Raw genomic sequence first — 15555 nt, 5'->3', positions numbered from 1 at the left:
GACCCGAGCGGTGCTCAGATACGCAGGAAGGGCTGGAGTGACGTGACCCTGCTGTCTCCCCGGAGCGTGTGCCTCTTTGGAGGTTGGCAGCCACGGTCATGGCACCTCTGCTCAGGGCCCGCCCAGCTCCAAAGGGGATCCGTCCTGTGCATGCAGAGAATGCACACCACTGTGCCTTGTGTGCGCACGAGCATCTGAGATCGCCAGACCACAAGCAGGCAACAGGGCCAGCGGGAACACGGTGGGACCACAGCACGCCCGGACCACGTGTGAGCTGGGAAAGTCAAGGCCCAGACTTCCCGAGCCCCGTGCGGATCCTCGCCTCTGAGCCCACCACTGACTATTCACAAGGCCTCTCTCGATCATCGGAGCACAGGGAGACAGTCCTCATTCGAGAACCGTCTCGCGATTCTGTTAGTTCTCTTTCCGGCTTGCTCAGCGTTTCCACCTCGGAGCGGGGTGTGCTGGATATACCATTCTTAAAGGGGCTTTTTAAAAGGAAGAGTTAAAAAAAAAACCTACAACACAGGGGACTTCCCTGGTGGTCCTATGGCTAAGACTCCGCACACCCGGTGCAGGGGACCTGGGTTCAATCCCTGGTCAGGGAATTGGACCCCACGTGCAGTGAAGACTGAAGGGTCTGCCTGCCACAACTCAGACCTAGTGCAGTCAATTAAAAACAACAAAAAAAAAGTCTACAATAAACCCTGGAATGGCATCCAAATATTTAAATTATTTTGGCTGCAAATCTTCCACTTGAGACCTGTAATTATCTCAATAAAGGTGTGGCAGTATTATTCTAGCGAGATACAGACAGACTAGCTGAAACATAAGAGGGGGTATGGGCTTAGTTGCATCTGACTCTGCCACCCCGTGGACTGCAGCCCACCAGGCTCCTCTGTCCAGGGGATTCTCCAGGCAAGAATACTGCAGTGGGTTGCCATTTCCTCCTCCAGGGGATCTTTCTGACCCAGGGATCCAGCCTGTGTCTTCTGCATTGGCTGGCAGGTCCTTTACCACTGAGCCACCTAGACATCCAAAATGGAAAGGAATTGCAATTTATAGCAGCCAGTGCAAACCTTCCCATCTTGAAAGACTGATGCTACACACCTCACATTCTTCATTAACATCACAATGCCTGCCTAAAATGAGCTTGAATGACCTCCTGTCGAGGACGATAACTGCTGATTAGTAAGTGAATAACCTCACTAACCTTCTTCCATGAAAATGAACCTGGCAGATTAGCCAGGCCACTGTACCATTTATTCAGAAAGCCCAACACAACTGGAGAAATAAACACAGAGCTATTCTTAATATCCGGTCCAATCATGTCCTTGCACTATCCCAGACTAAACCAACCACAAATGGAAAACAGTGAGTATTCATCACACTCACAGAGGTTTTAGAACAGCAGCGAAATGAGAAGGGAAGAAAGTGATAGCCACGATTAAAGTGCCTCAGGACGCATTTAAACTCTGCCTGGTGTGAAACAGCAGGTGAATGCACGCTCAGCGGAGCCACTGTTTTCAAGAGACCTGCACCATCTGATGTGGCAGACACAAAAGCTGAGAAAACATCATCGTGATGACAGTTTCCGGAGCCTCGCAGAAGTCAAGACCCAGGGATCCTCCCAGCCGTGAATTCCTGCAGCTCCTTCAGAGGCATCTGGTCCCATTCACTCAGCACAGCAAAGCCACATGCTGGCCAAACACACCCGTACCAGCCTGGAGACTCCATGGATTTCCCCTCCATCGCGAGGTGGGTGGGTGGGCGGCAAGCACCACTGACCTTTGGAGGAGCGGAAGTGCTTGCTGGGGGCGGTGAAGCCTCGGGTCCCGTGCACGTTGACGGCCGCCACGCGGAACTGGTACCATCTGCTGGGCCGGACGTCCGTCAGCTGCACCCGCTCGTCCGTGGTCTGAGAGGGAAGAGGCACACAGAAGCCTGTTACCCTGATGTGCCCGCTGCGTCTGCTTTGTAAACACACACTTGACTCGTCTGCGGACTCGACAGTCCCGCTCTCCTCCTGCCCTCCTGGGTGAGGATAGGCGACCCTGCTGAGTTCCAGGGAGGGCTTTCGGGACCAAGGAATTTCCAGGGGAGGTTCCAGCGGCTCCATGCCACTCGCAGGTATCTATTCCCAAGAACTCTGACAGCTCTGTGGAAGTCAAAGTCTCATGATGAATGCATGGGCTGGTTTTTACCTCTGGTGACTATATACCTTATTGGAGGGTTTTCATTAATGAAATATACATATGAATGAATAATGGGCTTCCCCTGTGGGTCAGAAGGTCAAGAATCTGTCTGCAATGTGGGAGACCCAGTTTCGATCTCTGGGTCAGGAAGATCCCCTGGAGAAGGGAAATGGCAACTCACTCCAGTATTCTTGCCTGGAGAATCCCATGGACAGAGGAACCTGGTGGGCTACAGTCTGTGGGGTCGCAGAGAGTTGGCCACAACTGAGTGACTGTCGCTTTACTTCATGAATGAATAAATATATGAAGCGATCATTACATTACAAAGAACATGCAATCATCTGTAGATGACAGAAGGAAAATGCCTCATACTTCCACACCAAAGATAACTCTGGAAGTAGGTATGTGAACCCACACACTTAAATTCTGGAAGTACATGGCAACTCAAGGCTTTTTCTTTCTTTTTTTTATTTAGCTTGAGTAAATCATGTAAGATGCGCATAGATTCATGTTCCTGAAGGGTGAGGTGTGTTCCTATGTGGAGGTGGTTTAATCACTCAGTCGTGTCTGACTCTTTGCAACCCCAGACTGTAGCCCACCAGGCTCCTCTGTCCACGGGATTCTCCAGGCAAGAACACTGGAGTGGGTTGCCATGTCCTTCTCCAAGGGATCTTCCCGACTCAGGGATCAAAGCTGAGTCTGCTGCATTGGCAGGTGGGTTCTTTACTCCTGAGCCATCAGGAGTGTCTGCATGAATATATCTTTATATATAGAAAACTGGACACAGGGCCACATCGATAGGTCTTGCTCTCCCTCTGGTTAAGTCCTGAGATCTCAGACAACCTGACCATGTGCTCACTGCCCCCTTTGTCAAGCTCAGGGCGACAGGCCCACTTCCAACAATGTCCTAGGGAAGACCTGAGCACTTGGCCACGACGCTGAGAGTCACTTCCTAGGCAGGTGGATAAGAAGTTTGGGGGTCCCCGAGGAGAGAGGGGTCTGGGGTTCTTGAGGAGGAAATAGGGATCTGGAATTCTCAAGGAGGAGGAAAGGGCAAACATGTTTTATTTTTCCTCTACATTGCTTAGTCTTAGCCACATGAAACTTTTTTTTCCCTTTAAGCCTGGAACTGATGATTACACAACAAACAACTCAGTTTAAACTCTATACTAAGGATTATATATACTAAGGATTATATTCCAGTAGTCATGTATGGATGTGAGCGCTGGACCATAAAAAAAGCTGAGCACCAAAGAATTGATGCTTTTGAACTGTGCTGTTGGAGAAGACTCTTGAGAGTCCCTTGGAGGAGATTCCCTTGCAAGGAGATCCAACCAGTCCATCCTCAAGGAAATCAGTCCTGAATATTCACTGGAAGGACTGATGCTGAAACTGAAATTCCAGTACTGTGGCCACCTGATGCAAAGAGCTGACTCATGTGAAAAGACCCTGATGCTGGGAAAGATTGAAGGCAGGAGAAGGGGACGACAGAAGATGAGAGGGTTGGATGGCATCACTGACTCCATGGACATGAGTTTGAGTAATCTCTGGGAGTTGGTGATGGGCAGGGAGGCCTGGAGTGCTGCAATCCATGGGGTCGAAAGAGTCGGACACGATTGAGCGACTGAACCGAACTGAACTGATAATGTATATTATGGGAATGGGTCTGGTAGGATCTTTCTGTTGTTAAGGTCTAATCCTCTTAGAATGTAAATTGTGGGAGTGGGTCAGGTGAAATTTTTACAGCCTTGAGACATTCTTTTGATTTATTGTCATAACTAATTTAAAAAGCATATGACTCCCTTGCTAACACTAGTGAGGGGGGCACTCTCTGTCCCGCTTCTGATGTCTGCGTCAGAAGCTTCCCCTGTCCCTTTTGTCACTTTAATAAAACTCTGCTACACAAAAGCTCTTGAGTGGTGAAGCCTGGTCCCTGGTCCCGAAGCTAAGTCTTCTTCTTCGGAGATCGTGAATCCAACATCGATCACCATAAGCTATCAACTCCAAGGGATAAATGTCTGAGTTCTGTGGGTCATCTAGGCCTAGTGCCAACTGAGCTCAACGTGATGCTCTATGAATGAAACTGGGCAACAGAATGGAATTGAAACCCTCCTAAACCTCAGCTTGTGACAAGTTACTGAAAAGGACTGCCACATGTACTTCAACATCAAAAGAAGCTAAGTATTTCCGTGATTAAAATAAAATAAACAGGGTCATCATTACCATCTTTCTAAATTCCATATATATACGTTAATATACTGTGTTGGTGTTTTTCTTTCTGACTAATTTCACTCTGTATGACAGGCTCCAGTTTCATCCACCTCATTAGAACTGACTCAAACACATTCTTTTTTATAGCTGAGTAATATTCCATTGTGTCTATGTACCACAGCTTTCTTATCCATTCGTTTAACGATGGACATCTGGGTTGCTTCCATGTCCTAGCTACTGCAAACAGTGCCGCGATGAACACTGGGGTGCACGTGTCTCCTTCAATTCTGGTTTCCTCGGTGTGTATGCCCAGAAGGCTAGGGTGGGACGGTTTGAAAGAATAGAATTGAAACATGTATATTACTGTATGTGAAATAGATGATCAGTGCAAGTTCAATGCATGAAGCAGGGCACTCATAGCTGGTGCTCTGGGATGACCCAGAGGGATGGGGTGGGGGGTTCAGGATGGGGGACACATGTACCCTTGTGGCTGATTCATGTCAGTGTATGGCAAAAATCACCACAACAGTGTAAAGTAGTTAGCCTCCAATTAAAATAAATTAATTTAAAATAAAAAATAATTTTTTTTAAAAAAGGAAGAGCATGACTTCTAAGTATGCCTTTCTACCTTATCTGGCTGAATTTGAGACAACATTTCCATTGACTTCTTTGTCTAGTTTCAGCCTCCAGTTTAAGGAACTAAAGTCAGCATGCTCAGCAGACACAGAAAGGAAGCATTTCGTGTGGCATTAACCACTGAAAACAGCAATAATAATAAAAATGATAGAGCAAGGTCTTTCCTCTCTCCAAGAAACAGCATATGAAAGAGAAAGTCTTACCATCAGTTACTTTCATAAATCTTCAAATCGGTAATTTGTAAATTCTACAAGTGATACCGTAGCACCATTTAGGGGAGAATGCCATGTAAACCAAACATAATTTTAGGCTGTATTCTGAACATCTTTATGTTGTGTTAAAGCAAAAGGTTTTTTTAACAAGATAGATATGGAATAAAATTACCAAATATTTCTGACCAGTTCTTTTTTTTCCTCCTAATTTAAGATGTTTCTTTTAGATGTGGTACATATTCACAATGGAATATTACTCAGCCATAGAAAAGGAATGAATCTGAGTCAGCTGTAATGAGGTGGGTGCGCCGAGAGCCTGTGCTACAGAGTCGAATACGGCAGAAAGAGAAAAAAGTAAATGTCGAATATCAGCGCATATATATGGAACCTCAAAAAACGGCAGTGATGGACCTATTTGCAGGAAAGAAAGAGAGACAGAGACCTATAGAGAATGGAAGTGTGGACAGAGAAGGGGAAGGAGTGAGTGGGAGAAATTCAGCATGTAGCGCTGACTACACACACGAATAGCTCTGACCATATGCACTACTTTATATGTGAAATAGAAAGTTAGCAGAAACCTGCCATGTAACACAGGGAGCTTAGCCCGGTTCTCTGCGATGACCTAGAAGGGCGGAAGAGGCGGGTGGATGGGTCAAGAAGGAAGGGATATCGTACACATGTGATTGATTCACTTTGTCGTACGGCAGAAGCTAACACAACATTGCACATTATCCTCCAATTTTTTAAAAAAAATAATCGTTTTAACATCACATTTCTCATTGCTTTTGAGGTCTTTAAATTACTGTCGTGTTTATCCTCTCTGAGACACTACTGATGAAAAAGGGATTACATTTTTCTTTCAAACACCTGAGTATCAAACTGTAGTTTACATGTACTGAAAAAAAAGAAAATCAAGGGAATCTCGTCCTTGGAGAAAGACGGTCTTACACACATCAGCAGAGAAGATTTCCCTATAGACCTACATGTGGAGAAGGCATGTCTACTTGTTGAAAAGCATGAAGCGGTCTCATACTGATCACTGATTCTTTCCTCAGCACTGGGGAGATGACCCCCAGGAGGGGTGCTGGCCGGTGGCCCATTTGTTGGGGAGCTGACCAAGAGGAAGGAGAAGGAAGCACTCAGGGAAGATTCAAGACCTGCCCGCTGCTCCCCACCAAGCGGTTTGGTGACAGGACTCTGCTTCAGCCACTCAAGTCCTGTGCGGAATGAAAGCTTAAATGTGGGAGTGAGAGAGTCAATTCCTAGGCAGGTTGATAAGAAGTCCGGCGGTCCCCAAGGAGACAGGGGTCTAGAATTCTCAAGGAGGAGGAAAGGACAAACTTTTTTTCCTCTACATTCCTTAGGATTATGCAACAATAATGTATCCGGCTTGAGGACAGTTTCTGGAAAAAAACCTTCTGGCTAATCCTGTTATCTTAAAATGCAAATTATGGGAGTGGGTCTAGTAAGGTCTTGACAACCTGCAGGCATTCTTTTGATTCACTGTAATAAGTAATTAAAAAGTATATAACTCCATTGCTAACACTAGAGAGGGGGCACTCTTTCTGCATCCCTTCTGATGTCTGTGTCAGACGCTTTCTCTATCTCTTTTATACTTTAATAAAACTTTATTACACAAAAGCTCTGAGCGATCAAGCCTCGTCTCTGGCCCCAGATTTGAATTCTTCTCCGCCGGAGGCCAAGAATCCCAGTGTCTTTTCCTGGTTCAGCAACAACCTTTCAGGAGCAACAAGGGAGACGACGTCGAGATGATCTCATGGCGGGTTAAGGAGTCCTATGGGTGCTTGCGTTTCCCTCAGTCTAGTGGGTTCTGCATGTATCTCAAGGCTCAAAAGCGTGCAGTTCTTGGAGGAAATAAATGTGAACACTCATCGGAAAATGGCTTCCCTGGTGGTCCAGTGCTTTAAGAACCCGCCTTGCAAGGCATGGGACACCACTTGGATCCCTGTTCTGGGGAGATCCCACAGTCCTCGCAGCAAGGAAGTCCGTGGGCCACAACTTCTGAGCCTGAGTTCTAGAGCCCATATTCTAGAAGCCACGGCAATGAGAAGCCCTCACATCACAATGAAGAGGAACCTCCGTTTGCGGCAACGAGAGGAAGCCCGGATGTACTAACAGGGACTCACCACAGCCACGAATAAGTAAATGGATCTTCTGAAACGGAGAATTATGTCCCTCCACCATGTATCGGGACTTCTCCGGTGGTTCAGACGGTAAAGCGTCTGCATACAATGCGGGAGACCCGGGCTCAATCCCCGGGTCGGGAAGATCTTCTGGAGAAGGAAATGGCAACCCACTGCAGTGATCTTGCCTGGAAAACCCCACGGACAGAGGAGCCTGGTAGGCTACAGTCCACAGGGGTCACAAAGAGTCAGACACGACTGAGCGACTTCACTCACTCACTCATCATGCATTGTGAGCACATGAAGCCAACTTTCTTGTGGTTAATACACTCCTATCTTTCACCCCACAGGATGGGGGGTGGAGGTGAGGTGTATGCACACCAATTTAAGTGACTTGCACTCTCAGGCTATTTTGAGCAAGCCACAGGACGTTAACCTCCTCTGTGTAGGTGCGCGGGAGATGTCATCTCAAGGGTGACATCAGGAGACCCAGGTTCCATCCCTGGGTTGGGAAGATCCCCTGGAGGAGGAAAGGACAACCCACTCCAGGATTCTTGCCTGGAGAACTGCACGGACAGAGGAGCCTGGCAGGCTGCAGTCCACGGGGTCGCACAGAGTCAGACAAACAGATCTGCCCACGGAACACTCACCTGTGCCACAGTCTGCCACGGCGTGGCGTCGTCTTCACTGGGATGGATCCCATAATTCCACCTTCTCTGCACCACGTAGATCACGGGTTCAATGGAAACGTTGAACTTCGAGGACCACTTGACCTCCAGCTGCCCAGACTGCAGTTCCGTGAACCTCAACTCCTTCCTGGGCTTCAGGGGGACACCTGAAATAGAACCACACCAGTCACCACAGCCTGCGTGCGACGCGGACCGCAGTGAACGCTGAGGAAGGAGAGCTAAAGCGGAGACGAAACTCATCTCACAACAAAGGACCGTGTTTCCTTTCGTAACAGCAGCGTCTCCCTATCAGGGGTTCAGTCTGAAATCATATGATGCCAAGTTCAGCTTTGCGTTCCCGCTGTTTTCGAGGGTCTAAATTGATTCTTGGTCCTCAACAAGGTTTTGTCTCCCCAGTAACCTCGAGTGTGAGTCACTTAGCTGTGTCTGAGTCTTTGTGACCCCCAAGAATGGTAGCCTGCCAAGCTTCTCTCCATCCATGGGATTCTCCAGGCAAGAATACTGGAGTGGGTTGTCATTCCCTTCTCCAGGGGATCTTCTTGAACCAGGGATCGAACCCAGGTTTCCTGCACTGTGGGCAGATTCTTTACCGTCTGAGCCACCAGGGAAGAAGCCCATAGCCTCGAGAGCAGTTCTTTTATGTGCATTCTTTCAAATAAAAAAAAGTGCAAGAACTTTATAGATGGCAGTGTTAGAAGACATTCCTGCTAGGGTTAAAACTTGATAAATGGGCATACGAAACCTTTTGTAAGGGGAAGAGAAATACCTAACATTTTCTATGCGCCCGGAGTCCTTCTGTTTAATCCAATTTGGTTTGTAATGAAAAGCTGATAGAATTCCCATTTTCTAACGCATAAGTGAACAGGAGGAATTAGGTCTTGACTTGTTAGATAAACGGGTTTCCCTGACGGCTCAAGCAGTAGAGAAGCTGCCTGCAATGCAGGAAACACAGGAGACCCTGGTTTGATCTCTAGGTCGGGCGGATCCCCTGGAGGAGGGCATGGCAAACCACTCCAGCATTCTTGCCTGGAGAATCCCATGGACAGAGGAGCCTGGCGGGCTACAGTCCATGGGGTCAGTCCATGGGATCGCAGAGAGCCGGACACGGCTGAGCGCGCACGTACACAGCCATCTGCACCAGGAGGCCTAACACGGAATCCACTAGAGATGACAGGCAGTATGAGTCTCGAGTCTTTCTTCTCTCATAACATGCTCTGCCTCTGCTGATATATCTCAGGGTGCTTATGACACGATTCCCGAGTTTCCTCTCCTCTCTGTCTGAGTGAGTCTTCCTTTTAAGGAAAACATTTTAAAGTCCAATACTCTCACATATGTGCTCACAGCATACAGGAATGGTTTCTGAAGCATGGGTCTCATGGATTTCCCCAAGTGATGGCCAGAGCTCTCCCCTGCTGACTTGCTGTTTAAAATTGGGGGGAAAAAAAAAAAAGATGAATTTATAATGTTTGGGTTTTGGCCTGCGTGAGTGCCTGGCTTCAAGAAAAAGTCCCTCACAGGTGGCTCGTTGGAACATACTTCATCATTTTGATTTCTCTTCCCCCCCCTCCCCCCGACAGAGCAAGCAAGTTGCCTGGTAACCCAAAGATGTAAGAACCACAGTTCAAAATAGCAGCCATGATGGAAAGAGGAACTTAGAACAAATTCATAATACCAAAGGGATAGATGAAACCGATCGAATTTACGTAGAGTGCACGGCAGTGTGATGTTCACTGCCATTGCGAAACAAAAACACCAGCTGCCCGTAAAGCCATTCTGCACCAAGAATGAGCGTTTGCCTACAGCGCTGACAACTCCTTTGAAACTGTTAATTCGGAAGGCTGCATTTCGGTTTCCAGTTCCTAAGTTTCAGCGGCGGGAAAGCTACAAAACAGAGAGAAGATCTGATGCAGCTTAACGGCATGGCTGAAATTTCAACTCATCTCATGTTGATCTGAATCCACACTGAGGTCTTATGGTGGGCAATTCTAAAGTCATTCATCATTGATCTGGAGGGAGCTGGGTGATTTAAACGCAGCACGTGTGTATCTGCTCAAAAGCTCACTGATGAATTTTTTTTAATTAATTGATTTTAATTGGGGGCTAATCATTTTACAGTATTGTGGTGGTTTCTGCCACACATCGACATGAAATCGGCCACGGGTGTACATAAAAAAAAAAAAACTATTTACTTATGTGTTTATTCATTTCCGGCGGTGTTGGGTCTTAGCTGCAGCTTGCAGGAGTCCCAGAATGCGGGCTGCCAATCCACTCCAGCATTCTTGCCTGGAGAATCCCATGGATGGGGGACACTGGTGGGCTGCAGTCCATGGGGCTGCAGAGAGGTGGACACGACTGGACGACTAAATAGAAACCACACACGACCTGCCTTCGACACCCGGCTTCCCCAGACCACACTGGCAGGCACTCCCTACTGCCAGGGTCTGGTCATGGGGTCTCCTTCACTCTGAAATCTCTTGCCTTCAGTTTCCTGACATAGACTCTGGAATATGTCCTGGCTCAGCCCAGATGCCACCCCCTTCTCAGCCACCTTCCCGCAACCTCCAGCTCCATTCCTCGGTTGAACCTGTGACCATCGACATATGCATTCAAGTGCCTCTGACCACAGCCAGCTCGCCAAATGTCTTGTCTTCCCCATGAACCTAAAGCCCCTGGGGGAGGGGTGTGTGTGTCAAGAACTGAGTTCTCCTACCCCCTCCCCACCCCCGCCAATCAATGTCTCCACAGGGGTCACTCGGCAGAAGCAAATGGTGTGGAGCTGTTCAGTGAAGAAATGGCCTAGCCCACTGCATTATCCTTCTCTCAGGAATACGCCTGGAAAAGCAGGAGTAAGCCCACTTCTTTATTCTTTTCTCAGGAAGAAGTAGGAGGAAGACATGGCAACAGGGGTAAAAATCTCCGCTGGAGAGTCTCAGAGAGGAACGAGAAGGCTCATTGCAGGCATTCGCTGCCACCTCCTCTGGGATCGTAGCTATTCAAGGAGCTCGCATCTCCCTCCGCCATCAAGGTCCTGGGACTCAAATATTCCTTTGCTTCCTCTTTAAACAGAGCAAGGCGAAGCACCAAGAAAATCTACAAACAATAAATGCTGGAGAGGGTGTGTAGAAAAAGGGAACCCTACTGCACCGTTGGTGAAAATGCAGTTTACTCAAACTCATGTCCATCGAGTCGGTGATGCCATCCACCCATCTCTTCCTCTGTCGTCCCCTTCTCCTGCCCTCAATCTTTCCCAGCATCAGGGTCTTTTCCAGTGACTCAGTTCTTCGCATCAGGTGGCCAAAGGATTGGAGCTTCAGCTCCAACATCAAGTCCTTCCATACGAACCAGCAATCCCACTACTGGGCATACACCCTCAGAAAACTACAACTGAAAAAGACACAGGTACCCCAACTGTTCATGACAATAATAGCTAGACCATGGAAGCAACCGTGATGTCCATCGACTGACGGATAAAGAGGTTGTGTTACATATACACAGCCAGCCATAAAACACTACTCAGCCATAAAAAATGAATGACTCTAGTTCTAGTGAGATGGATGAAACTAGAGCCTGTTATACAAGTAAATCAGAAAGAGAATAATAAATATTGTATATGAACACATGTATATGGAATCTAGGAAAACGGTGAAAGTTTAAGTGTTAAAGTTGCTCAGTCATGTCCGACTCTCTGAGACCCCACAGACTGCAGCGCACCACGCCTCCCTGTCCATCACAAACTCCTGGGGATTACTCAAACTCATGTCCAGCAAGTCGGTGATGCCATCCACCCATCTTGTCCTCTGCCATCCCCTTCTCCTCCCGCCTTCAATCTTTCCCAGCATCAGGGTCTTTTCCAAAGAGTCAGTTCTTCGCATCAGGTGGCCAAAGTGTTGGAACTTCAGCTTCAACATGAGTCCTTCCAATGAATATTCAGGACTGATTGCCTTTAGGGTTGACTGTGCTTTATACATATACATATAAAACATATATATATATGCTGTATTGTGCATATATACATGTTATATATGTCTGTGTGTATTGTAACACACACATACACTTATGGCTGATTCAAGTTCTATGGCAGAAACCCAATACAACACTGCAAAAGCAATGATCCCCCAATTAAAAATAGATTTTTTTTAAACGGGACAGAAGATGGCTAGTTACTTCCCTATCCTCACAGAGCACTGTCTCTGAGACTGCAAGCCCACCCTTCTCCTTGGCTCTCCACAGAGAATCCTCTGGCGTAAACGCAGCTCCAGTAACTGGTCCAGCACTGAAGTACCCTGAACTCAGCGAGGGCACCCCCTGCCCCCACACCCCCAGACCCTGAGGCCTCGGTCATGAATGTCATCTGACGGCCACGGGCCTCCACACCTCACAACTGAGCATCAGGGCGCTGTCACCTCAAATTCCTTCCCTTAAGCATCTCCTTAATTCTGATTGGCAACGATCTCGCCCCGTGCGTGTGAAGAAACGGTCCATCTGGTCTGCATTAAGGTCGGCTGGCTGCCCTGATTGGGAGGAACTGCACCCTCTGGGTTGTTAATTGTGTGCAGATGGGCCCGGCCCCCACAGTCGCCCCTCCTTCCAGGGGTCCCGTTCTTGCGAGCTCCCCCAGCCTCCTGACGGCATCCCCGGAGCGGAGGGCGGAGATCTGGCCTCGGTGTGGTTTTCATTATGTAAATGACTACCATCTTTCTTTATTGGTTTCAAACAACCTCGTCATCTGAAATGTAAACGGTTCCGTTAAAAATGTCAAAACGCTATGGTATAGCATCCCGCAGTACATGGGGGTGTTTTTGTAAAGCGTAGCAAGTCTTGCTGAAATCAAAAGGCGCGGAAACCCAACACTTCAAAAAAATGTTCAAAACAGATTGATAGAAAAATCGACGAACGCTGGCAATCGGCACTTGCAAATCACCAGAGGTGACTGTTCAGGAAAGGACTTGTCACAAGTCCAGGTGTAAAAACGCACCAAGATAGAGCATTTCAGTGAATCATTCATTAGTCACTGCACAACGTCTCTCATAAAGACAGCTATACTCAGGGCATCTGTGTTCCTATCACATGAGGGCATGTGGTCACTGTATTCAAAGTGCGAGGGGTTCATTTGTGAAAAGTGGTCCACCTCGAAAACCCTGAGGTTTACAGATTTCCAGTACTGACAGGTTCACGGAAATATTAAAGCAGTGGCGTCATCAGCTCTTTTTGAAAAGAAACAAACTGACATCGCGATTGATTCCAGGTTAGCACCAGCTAAAGATGAGCCCTGGGTCACGGCCACCTGTAAAACCGAAGGGCATGGCTACCCGGCATTTTTCTGTCTGGAAAACAAGTTCAGCGTTTCTCTTTCCCTGCCCAAACTAACCGCTGCAGCTGGGCGTCAGGGAAGTGAAAAGTGAAAGTAAAGTTCACTCAGTCGTGTCCGAGACTCTTTGCAACCCTTGTGGTCTGTATGGTCCATGGAATTCTCCAGGCCAGAATACTGCAGTGGGTAGCTGTTCCCTTCTCCAGGGCATCTTCCCAACCCAGGGATGGAACCCAGGTCTCCCACATTGCAGGCGAATTCTTTACCAGCTGAACCACCAGGGAAGCCCAAGAATACTGCAGTGGGAAGCCTATCCCTTCTCCGAGGGGAATCTTTCCAGCCCAGGAATCAAACGAGGGTCTTCTGCATTGCAGGCGGATTCTTTACCGACTGAGCTATCAGGGAAGCCGTGGGCATCAAGAGAGACAGTAAAATAAGAAAGCAACACTTCTAGACAGAAGACAGTTCGATGAAGCTGTAAAGTAAACCAGAACTCAACTAGGGGAGAATCAAAGGAAAACCAACCCCCCAACAAACCAGAGCTTGTATGTCACCTGCAGAAGGTCAGCTTGTGAACATCCCACAGCCTCCCAAAGGCACACGTTTCAGAGACAGCACTCAAGAGCCTGGTTCACCCAGAGTAACACTGTCACGTGTTTTGAGGCTTGTAATAGGCTTCACTGGAAGGGTGGAGGAAAACCTCACAGCTGTTTTCCTTCCTGTCAAACCCCAATACCAGCCTGCAGACGTAACCTGAGGCATCAGCCAAGGACAGTTGTCACGGCACAATCCCATGTTACACGCTCCAGCGTAACTGGCCACTCCATGGACCATCTTTTCAAAACATACCATGTTTCTACAAAGTCAAGTTTCCGGCGTATGAAGCCTCTGAAGTTATGAAGTCAGCCCGCATCTCGTACACACATGGACCGCACAGAAATGGTATAGGTGTTTCCATGAATTTTTATAAGTTTTCCTTAGCCCCATAAGAGAGAAAGAGGAAAGAAATTAGGGCAGTGGTTGGCCCCTATCAGTTAATGGCAAAAGTTAGGAAAGTTCAGTGGTCCACTTAAACACCAGCGTGCGTGTGTGACCACCTCGATGAGTTCACTGCTGGGCCCGGCAGCGGCTGTGTCCTTGGGTTCTGAATGTCAGTGCCGAGTAAGGGTCATCGTCATCAATGTCAGGCAATCCTCACAACTCCTAACCGATGGTCAATATTCACCCAGCAAACAGGGATCTGTACTTGTAGACGGAGCTGACCCTTCAGAACTCAAACTGCGGAGGACATTAAGAAAATGCTTTGTGGTCTTTGACTGGTGGCTGAGTGGTGAAGAGTTGGCTTGGCAGTCTAGGAGGCAGGGATTTGATCCCTGATCCAGGAAGATCCCACATGCCAGGGAGCAACTGAGGCCATGCACCACAGCAAGGGAAACCACCTCAATTAAGACTTCACTGTGGCAACTGGAGAAAGCCTGGCAAAGCAAAAGACCCAGGACAGTAAAAAAATAAAGTTATAAACAAAGAAAATTGCTCTTTGGGATTCCCCATGAGATTGACACCTCAGTACGTTAACAGTGAACAAACGAAAATTGAGGCACTTACAGGTCTGTCCAGGAGAGTCTGGTTCTTCAAGGGTGTGTGTGTGTGTGTGTGTGTGTGTGTGTGTGTGTTAGGTGATGAGCTGTGTCCAACTCTTTGTGACCCCATGGACTGTAGCCCACCAGGCTCCTCTGTCCATGGGACTGTCCCGGCAAAAATACTGGAGTGGGTAGCCATTCCTACAACTCCAGAAATTAGCTAAAAATTACCTTCAGAGGAAAAAAGCGCCATGTTCTTTATTAGCCTAAAACGACTGCTTAATTAGTGACGGTATTAGATTTAACCTGATGCGGATATATCTTTTAACCGACCTATAATAATACAGGGGTGCCCAAAGACAGCTTGAGGTTGAGGGCCCTCTTACAGTAGCTGGAAAGAGTCACAATAAAGATGAGAGGAGAACTGGGCAGGTGGGATTAGGCCCTGGAGGCATGTCTGATGCCAACCACCAGATCGCCCCAGAGACACCCGCAACCTCAGCCTCAGCACGGCTGAACTGACAGTGGGACTGGTCCAGCTCAACCTGTGATGGAGCATGTTCTACTTGAGGAAAAAGTC

The 15555-nt window shown here is 47.8% G+C and overlaps 1 protein-coding gene and 1 long non-coding RNA gene across 4 annotated transcripts in view; one reads left to right on the top strand and one right to left on the bottom strand.

Moving 5' to 3' along the window:
• Nucleotides 1–15555, bottom strand: part of ANOS1 (anosmin 1) — a 199561-nt gene that overhangs the window by 41817 nt on the left and 142189 nt on the right. For all 3 annotated transcript variants that reach the window (XM_070462127.1, XM_070462124.1, XM_070462125.1), the window contains 2 exons: nt 8049–8233; nt 1789–1918 (listed from right to left, as the gene is read on the bottom strand). In XM_070462127.1, coding sequence (XP_070318228.1) covers nt 1789–1918; nt 8049–8233 — 315 coding nt within the window. The remainder of the gene's footprint in view (nt 1–1788; nt 1919–8048; nt 8234–15555) is intronic.
• LOC110125782 (uncharacterized) overlaps nt 1–15555 on the top strand; it is a 227480-nt gene that overhangs the window by 207473 nt on the left and 4452 nt on the right. The gene's annotated exons all lie outside the window — the stretch shown is intronic.

This window comes from Odocoileus virginianus, chromosome Y, assembly GCF_023699985.2.
Source record: "Odocoileus virginianus isolate 20LAN1187 ecotype Illinois chromosome Y, Ovbor_1.2, whole genome shotgun sequence".
NCBI classification, from domain to species: Eukaryota; Metazoa; Chordata; class Mammalia; order Artiodactyla; family Cervidae; genus Odocoileus; species Odocoileus virginianus.
Note: the sequence above shows the minus strand (reverse complement) of the source record. Positions and strands in the feature narration are given on the sequence as shown.